At 51.2% G+C, this 8,968-nt stretch overlaps 1 protein-coding gene across 1 annotated transcript in view; it reads right to left on the reverse strand.

Moving 5' to 3' along the window:
* The window catches only part of ERN2 (endoplasmic reticulum to nucleus signaling 2), a 15,986-nt gene extending 7,678 nt beyond the window's left edge, over window positions 1–8,308 (reverse strand). Inside the window, exons 1-10 of the mRNA XM_003795845.2 lie at window positions 8,237–8,308; window positions 6,425–6,530; window positions 6,073–6,106; window positions 5,737–5,809; window positions 3,877–3,949; window positions 3,631–3,738; window positions 3,216–3,317; window positions 2,857–3,121; window positions 402–480; window positions 167–314 (exon numbers count right to left, since the gene is read on the reverse strand). Coding sequence (XP_003795893.1) covers window positions 167–314; window positions 402–480; window positions 2,857–3,121; window positions 3,216–3,317; window positions 3,631–3,738; window positions 3,877–3,949; window positions 5,737–5,809; window positions 6,073–6,106; window positions 6,425–6,530; window positions 8,237–8,308 — 1,060 coding nt within the window. The remainder of the gene's footprint in view (window positions 1–166; window positions 315–401; window positions 481–2,856; window positions 3,122–3,215; window positions 3,318–3,630; window positions 3,739–3,876; window positions 3,950–5,736; window positions 5,810–6,072; window positions 6,107–6,424; window positions 6,531–8,236) is intronic.
* Between the last annotated feature and the right edge of the window lie 660 nt (window positions 8,309–8,968).

The following is an 8,968-nucleotide window of genomic DNA, read 5'->3' on the forward strand; positions in this document are numbered from 1 at the left end:
TTTTGGTTGCAGCCATCATTGTTGTTTGGCGGGCCTGGGCTGGGGATTCGAACCGGCCACCTTGGGTGTACATGGCTGGCGCTTTAGCCACTTGAGCCACAGGCGCCGAGCCTGCTCACAGATTCTTTATCTTCATCTATTCCAAAGTTGAGATGGGCAGACTCACCAATGAGCAGCCACTGGCTTGGGAGGGCCACGCTGCCCGAGGGGTATCTGACAGCAGTGCTGGGTGAGCCCTCTCGCTCCCCTGAGACCTGCAGAGTCACCTCTTCCGTGGTGGGGCCATCTGTGGGAGCCAGGGTCAGTCCACGAGGCTGCGAAAGAAGATGGAGAACCAGGACTGGGGGACGCTCTTCACCTGTGTCATCCCCTCTCCAGCCCACTCAGAGGTCCCCTCTCACCACTAAGGCCACCCCTGTGTGGACCAGGGCTTTAGAGACATAGAAGCCGGCTTCTTCCTTCCCCACATAAAGTGTCATCCTAGAAAAAGCAGAGAAGGGTGAACCATGGTGGGGGGAAAAGTTTCAGTTACTGCTGTACTTTTGCCCTCTAGAGACCTCACTCACATTGACTCTGGGCTTAGCCATGAGATTTGCTTTAACTAATTAGACAGTAGCTAAAATGACACAAGTAGAAGCTTGAAAAGTGCTTGTGCATGGAGGCTTACCCTTTGGAATTGTTTTCTGGGACCCTGAGATCGGGATGGGAGGAAACCTAGGCTAGCCCACTGGGGCATGAGAGACCTTATGGAGTAGAAATGAACCATTCTATTCAATGCCCCCAGGCTGGATAGTCTGCCAACTATGATTTAGGCCAGTGAGGCCATCCTAGATTGTCCAGGCTCAACCAAAGTCACCAGCTGACTGCAGAGACCAGAGAAACCACCCAGCTGACCCACAGAATCTGTAAAAGTGATAAATGTTTGTTGTTTTTAAGCTCTAAGTTTGGGGGTGGTTTGTTATGCATCAAAAACTGATACAAACTCTATAGTCATGATTTCCATCTGAATCTATGTGTAACCCAGACCTCTTTCAAGAGCTCAGTTTTCTAAATATGATCTCATCTCCTCATGTGCCACCTCCTTCTCCTGTTCCTCCCCCTCCTCCTCTAGTTCTCCCTACCTCTGAAAGTGACAGCACCCATATGCTTCTAGAAAGTTGAGCATGACCCTTGCCCTCTTACTCATAATCACTAAACTCCCTAATCACCAAATTATTTTTTTTGACACAGACTCTTACTTTGACACCCTCAGTAGAGTGCACTGGCATCATAGCTCACAGCAACCTCAAACTCTTGGGCTCAGGCTATTCTCTTACCTCAGCCTCCCTGGTAGTTGGGACTATAGGCACCCACCACAACACCTGGCTATTTTTTAGAGGTAGGGTCTTGCTCTTGCCTGGGCTGGTCTTGAACTCCTGAGAGTTCAAATCACTGGCCTCGGCCTCCCAGAGTGCTGGGATTACAGGTAAAAGCCACCACGCCCAGCCTCTAATCACCAAATTCTTACTGGTTTTTCCTTTTAATATCTCTTACCCTCCACTTATTTCCAACTCTGGGGTTTTTACTCTAGTACAAAGTATCACATTTCTTGCCTGTTACCATTCTGAGATATCCTTCACACTGCAGCCAGAGTTGTCTTTTTCTGAAATGAAAACATGATCAAATCACTTCCTTACCTAAAACCCTCCAGCGTCTTCTCCTTACCGTTAGTAGAAAATGCCCAAACCCTTTGATGAATCTAAAAGATTCCTGTTTAACTAACAGCCTGAGACCTTACTCCTTGCCCAGACAGATCTGTGTTCCAGTCTTACTTCATTTCTTTCTCTTCCATGAATTCCATGCTCTCTCTTCTCTCCTGTTTTCCTTTCATCCTTTAGGTTTCAAGTTAGATAGCCCTTCTTCCAGGAGGCTTTCCAGGACTGCTTCCTGCCCCCCCATCTCAATTCAGAAACCCCGCTATACACTCCCACGGCACCTTGTACATCTCTCATCTCATCCTGCATCTCCCAATGCTATAATTGCCTCTTTACATATCCAGCTCTCCTACTAGACTCAGATTCCTGTAGGCAGGAACAAGGGCTGGGTTATTTACTGTTGTGTTCCTGGACCCTAGCAAGAGACCGGCACACAGTCAGTGCTCAGTTAATGTTTGTGGGATGCATTGAATGAATAGACAATTCCTGGCTCAGCGCCTGTGGCTCAAGCGGCTAAGGCGTCAGCCACATACACTTAAGGTGGAGGGTTCGAATCCCCAGCCCAGGCCTGCCAAACAACGATGGCTGCAACCAAAAAAAAAAAAAAAAAAAAAAAAGGGCAGGCATTGTGGCGGGCGCCTATAGTCCCAGCTACTTGGTAGGCTGAGGCAGGAGACTCGCTTGAGCCCAGGAGTTGGAGGTTGCTGTGAGCTGTGATGCCATGGCACTCTACTCAAGGGGACAGCTTGAGGCTCTGTCTCAAAAAAAAAAAAAAGAATAGACAATTCCTGATTTTCCCAATCTGTCTACTGGTTCCTAAAAATGGGGACGCTAAGGCAATAAGTGTATAGGGTGGTATTTAGTGATAATTAAGGCACAACAATCAGAATAGGCTGAGACCTGGATTTCCATCTCCCAGGACAGATTTTACTAGTCAGTCGCTGAACAGTAGGGTTCTTTGGGGGGTCCTGGGAACACTTATGGGACAGAGCAGGGCACTGGTTATTTACCATCCAGTTTGGTAAGTAACCAGCTTGATGTATTTTGACACCTGATGTGACTGTACTGGTGTGTCATGGCTGAAAACTATGCCTGGCCATTGGGCCCAGACAGCAGCACCCCCAGCAGTCTCCCTCCCCAGGTCCCAGGCAGGAACACCTACAGCAGCTGGGTGTCCAAGGACGAGAAGACAGTGGCTGTGTCCTGGGGACCTGAGGCAGGCAGTCGGATGTGGCCCCAGCGGAGGGCAAGGAAATGCAGGGTGTCTCGAGCCAGTGTGAGATGGGGTAGCTGGCGCAGGCTACCCTGGTGCCAGGTGTAGATGGCCACCACGGGCATGCCCAAGTCCTGTGTCCATAGCACTGTCCCACTTCCTGAGTCCACAGTTAGCAGCAGGCCCATCCCACAGGATGCCAGGTGACTCATGTCTGCCAAGAAAGGTGGCTGGGGAGAGGTGCCATTCAGGGTTCCCTGAATTGGGGCCCTTGCTCCAAGGTGGGTCTGGAGAATGGTGGCACTCACATTTCCCAGGCGAGCTGTCCATGCGGGGTGCTGAGTAGCGGTGGTAGGTGGTGTTCCAGCGCAGGGCCGGGGTCTTTGGGTCGTGCATGGTGACCATATACTCTGGGGGCCCCAGAAGCAAGATTATCAGAAACACCCACATTATTCTCCACCCTCTACCCCAGGGACCATGCATCTGGTGGGGGTGGGAGTTCCTGAGCACACAGTCTAGAGGCCCAGAAGTCTATGAGCATCTCAGTGGCAGAGACCAAGGCTGTCTTGTTTACTGCTGTATCCCTAGCTCCTTGTTCAGTGCTCAGTAGAATGTTTGTTGATGACTGACAGATTGACTGGCCTGGATTCAACCTGGATAGCAATGGCTAGGCCTGAGCAGAGCAAAAAGGGCGGCTTCCCAGGGCAGTTGGTTCTGACTCACGTGTTCGGCCAATGTAGAGGCGAGGGGTAGAGGGACCTTCTGTGGTCAGTGTCATCTGGGTCTCTCCTGACTCAGGGTCCACCACAAACCAGGCATCCTGCTTCCGGCCTGTGGAGGTGGACCGTGTGTTCACTTTTAAGACAGCATGGGAGGGGGTATGGGTCCTGTGCCCAGCTGGCCCTTCATGACCTAGGTCCCTGTCCCTGCTGGCTGGACCTGCACCCCACAGCCCGGTGAGACTCTCACCTGTGTAGAAGACCCCATCAGAGCTGCGGCAGGGAGAGGCATGAACCAACTCAGGGATGGTGAATGGAAGTTTCTAGGAGAGGGAAAAGGAAGGGCTAAAGACAGAAACACATACAGAGCACTTACTGCGCCAGGTGGACCCATCTCCATAGAAACCAATGAACTAGGTATTATTATCAATTCTACCTTCCAGGTGAGGAAATGGAGGATCAGAGAGGCCAAGTAACTTGGCCAATGTCACTCAGCCAGGAAATAGCAGAGCCAGGCCTTGACCTCATCCACTAGGTTCTACAGCCAGCACACTTAGCCACTTTGCTACAAAGAGTCTTGAACTGAAGAAAATTGCACACCCAATGCTAAGATGACACACAATCCACTTGATCCTGGCCTGACAACCTCCTCAGAAACTCACATGAAACTGTCATGCTGTTACGCACAATTCAGGCTGAGGAGCTGTTCCAGCATGAAGGAGTCCCAGTTCAGGCTGAGTGGAGACCCACCCTCCACCCTTCTTTACCCTGCTCTCTCCTGGAGTAAGACTCATCTGGACTATGAGTGCCCTGTGCTCTCTCTGGCTTTCTGCTGGGTTTGGATAATGGGGACAGAGTAAGATCAGGGAGTCTATGATGTGGTTTCTCTCCGTGGAGTCATGATGGACCCATAGTATCTCTCCACCAAAGGCCTCAGGTCCCGTCAGGTGGTTCTTACTATAGCTCCCTCCATCTGTAGGCTGTGGTAGCTGTTTTCTCCTCTACCCCCAGGGTTAGAGCTGACAACAGCACCCCGCTATTATGATTTATAGAATACTTATCCCTTATGGCTTCCTACACTCTGCCCACACCTTGTAAGCAATCCCTTTAATGAAATGTCCTCAAACTATCCTATTGGAGTCGGCCATGGGTTTGCAGCTGGGACCTTGCCTATTAACACACTAAAATTTCGTATTAATTCAGCTTCCTAAATCACAAACCTTTCTGGCAGGCTTCCCCTGGCATGGGCAGAGTTCTGACAAAACACATTTCACCTTATGTTCTGTAATAAATCCAGAGTCATGTCCAATAGCCTTCATCTGACTTTTGATGGGGAAAAATGGCCACAGATTCCTCCTCTCCTTGTATGTGTGGCTTTTGCAAGGTAACTTTTCAGCTCCTCTCGTAAAGAGGTGGAGTCTTTTCTTCACAACTGAACTCTGGGCTTGCCTGTGTGACCTGCTTGGCTGGCAAGCAAATGTGATAGAAGAAGCTTGAGATGAGTGTGTTGGGCTTGCCTGCTCTTGGTGCTTTGGGGTCCCTTGTTAACACCATGTGAAAAAGCCAAGATTTGGTGTCCAGGGGATGAGATACACATGGTCAATAGTCACTGTCAAAAGCCAGCCAGTTAACAGACTAACTCCCAGCAACAGAGCTATCCAGCTGACCAACCGTTGAACACAGATGCACAAGCAAGCTGAATCAAGAGCAGCAGAAAAATCACCCAGCTGATCCTAGCCTATATTGTCATCCCACCAAATTTTGAATAAATTGTTTGGTCATTCAGTCCTTGAGTTTTGGGGTGATTTGTTATTTAGTAAAAGCTAATTGATACAAACATTTCTCCCTTAAATCCTCAGAGTCCTGGAAAAGCTCTTGGGATACCTTCACAAAGGCCTGACCGCTTGCTCTGCAGACACAACCAGAGCTTCTCCCACGCCGCCCTTTCAACAGCTCCCTTACACAGCCTTTTCATATTGTACTCAGAGACCTGATTTACAGCCTCTGTAGAACACCAGATTGTGACCACACTCCATCCCCTCCACCCCCCATCCTCCAGGTGATAGAAGCCTTGGCTCTCACTTATCCCCAAGCACTGTAGGAAACACACCATTAATCCCTGTTGTTTCTGGGTCCCCAAGATGTACAGGCTGCCATCAGCTGGGTCTGAGAGAAAGGCTGTTCTGTGGAGCAGAAAGGGAACAGAAAGAAGGTTGGGTGCATGTGCTCTTTTCATGAAGGCCCCCATTCCCTCTGACCTCTCAGGTAGTAGGAGCCTGTCCTTGTAAGAGACACTTTGAAGCTCCAAGATCCTCCCCATATCACACCCAGAGCCGATTCTCTCCCCTTACTTCCAACATACCTTCCCAACAAATAAAAACTCTAGACAACTACGGCTCCCCTGTTTCCCAGCTACCCTTCCTTAAAAGGTCCCAGGTTCACTTACTCGGTGACATACATTGGTCCTTGGATGATGGGATCTGCAGGGACAGAGACACGGAGCATGAGGAGCCCACCCTGCCCAAGATTTCATTGAAAAGCTTAGCTCATATTCACTTGGTGACATGAATGTAAGGCCACCTTCCCAAGAACTCTGTGAGGTAGGGTCATCATTCTTTCCAGATCGAGCATGGAGGCTCAGAGAGACGAAGTGACTTTCTTAAGGCTGCACAGCTGACAGATGGTGTGGTGACACTGGTTGACTGGATTCCAGACCCCATGTTCTTCTCTATGCCATGTTGAATCTCCTACCCAACCAAACTAGGGGCCCAAGGAGGGAGGAGTGACTGCTTGCTCACCATCCTTCAGCGTCCACTGCAAGTCCCCTGTCTGCTTGCTCAATGCATGGAGACTTCCATCCAATGTGGATACCAGCAAGAGGCTCTCTGGCCTGAGGGTCTGGACCTATAGGGGGAAATAAAGCCAGGTGTCTGAGAGGTCTGGGACCACCCTCTGCCCCTACCCTAGGCAAGGCTGTCTGTGACTCCCCTTCCCCCAGAGGGGGACAGAGAAGGGGAAAAAGGGTGTTGGAGGAGCTGTTGGCTTTACTCATCATCTCCCTGGCCCAAGAGAGGGGATATAGTGGGAGCTGAGGAGGGCGAGGCTCTAGGGGGAGGATTTGGCTTTCACTGTGTCCAAATCCCACTTCTTTCCCTCTTCTCTTGACTCACTCTGGCTTTCCAAAGAAGACTGGGAAGGGCTTTACAAAACTACTTCATTGACCCTCATAGCCTCCCTAGGAAATTGGTATGATTAGTTTCCCCATTGTGTAGGCTCAGGAAGGTTAGGCAATTAACTTAAAACCACACAGATAATAAAAGACAAAACTGGGACTTGACCTGCCATCTCTGTGATTCCAATGCTTGGTCTCTTTCTCCTATGCCACATTGTCTGCCCCCTTTGGGACATCCAATTCTGCCTCCCAAAACTGGCCCAGCGGCTGTTGGTGCCAGGCTCTAGCAGGCCCCCTGAACCCAGGCTGAGGGGAGGCTACAGGAGGTCCTGGAGCTACCCTTGCATCTGGCCCTACCAGGCTAATTCACCCACTCCAGCCCCTCCTTAAGCAAACAGGGTGAGGCTGAGCTCCCAGCAGGAACCCTGACATCCGGGTGGCCCAGCCACACCCCTGTAGAGGCCACATCCTGCTCCAGGACCCTCAGGTCCAGGGCTGAGCCACCAGTGTCTGGTGGAGGGGCAGGAAACTGCCTCCAAGCCTCTCTTTTCTGGACCTCAATTTTGTCATCTGCAATGTGGAGAGGGGCATAGGGGAAGAATGGTTTATGGAAGAAGTAGGAAACTGAATTTTGTTTAATCATTGCAATGTTTCAGAATTTTGTTTTTAATTAGCTGCCAATATTTTAAAAATTGGAGGATTTCACTTTAAAAAATCCAGATTTCTAATTTTTCTTATTCCTATTTTTTCTGGAGACATCTGATCTGGCTATACTGGGCTCACATTCTGTCTTTGCAACCATGGAAGGGACCCAGAACTGGAAGCGGGGCTGGGGCTGGTATCTAACTCTTCCAGGGCCCTTTCACCCTATGGGGACTTCAGGCTGGACACCTGGCTTCTAGACTGGACGACTTTTATCTTTCAGCTACATTTCTGTAAGTTTGTTCTCTCTTCTGATCCCAGCTGGGTTGGACCAGACCCCACCCCACATTTATTCCAGAGGTTCTGAATCTAGGATCCAGTCGTGGGCAAGGGAAACCCTGTTATGAAGCATCTGAAATGGTAGAACTCGGTGTGCAGGTGCATTTCTCAACAGGGGGCCCTTAAGTTGATGGTATTTTCAAAGGAAGCCCGGATCCTCAGAAGTTTCAAAAGTTCTGGCCTGGGCTGTCCCCTTCTCCCAGACCATGCCCTCCCTGCAAAGAAGCGGGGTGCTGGGTCTCCCTTCGCTTCTCTACGCAGGCTGATCTCCCTGGCTTAGCGTTTGTAGGGGCAACTCCCCGAAGCTAGGAGGTTTTCATTCTTTAGCGGCGACTTGGGGCGCCCCCCGCCCGAGGGGGTGAGAGGTGCTCCACGCCACTCGGTCCCGCTGCGCCCCGTCTCCCATTGCGCCCTGCAAAAGCGACTTTGGAGATTCCGCGCCAGTCCCGGCTCTCACCTGTGGCCCGAGTGTCCGGAGCAGCACTGCGAGCTGGAGCAAGAACCCCGACCCCTGGGCCGAGCTCGCCATAGCGCCTGGGGCAGCCGCACCTCTGGGCTGGCAGGTCCCTCAGTCATCCAGGTACGGAGGGCCCCCGCCCCACCGGGAGGAGGCTCCGCCCGGCGGCCCCGCGGAGACGCAGAGGCTTGGGCGCAACCTCAGCCTGGAGTCCCCCGGCCCCCACCCTCCCAGCACGCTCACCCGCATCCTCCACCCAGTCACCCCGCAGGGATGGCGCGGCGCTCTCCTGGGACGAGGATTTTACTAACGGAGGCCTTTTGTGGAGAACTTGCCACGTGCCAGTGCGGTGCCAACTCTCGGCAGCTCCCCAAAGTACCGCCCATGTAAACGCCGAGGCTGAGACTGGGATCGAAATTCAGATCTGTTTGACTTCAAAGCTTGTGCTCTTCATCACTGCACGGTGGGAAATATAGATTAATGGATGGGTCCAGTCATTCAGTCAATATCAGCTAGGATCTGGTTTACATCACGTGGTGAACAAGAGCGCTGAGGCCCCTGTACAGATCCCTGTGCTTTAAGTATCAGACACTACCTGATGAATGAGTAAGTTTTGGCTTATTCATTTCTCCTTCTCCTTGTGTAAGAAATCCCTGCTGATTTGCGGGTTGCACAGCCCTACTCTGCCACCTTTTCCCCTCTTCTTTGTCATCCTTGGTCTGACTGGTCACC

Source organism: Otolemur garnettii, unplaced genomic scaffold, assembly GCF_000181295.1.
Source record: "Otolemur garnettii isolate 467f Iridium unplaced genomic scaffold, OtoGar3 scaffold00096, whole genome shotgun sequence".
Classification (NCBI taxonomy): domain Eukaryota; kingdom Metazoa; phylum Chordata; class Mammalia; order Primates; family Galagidae; genus Otolemur; species Otolemur garnettii.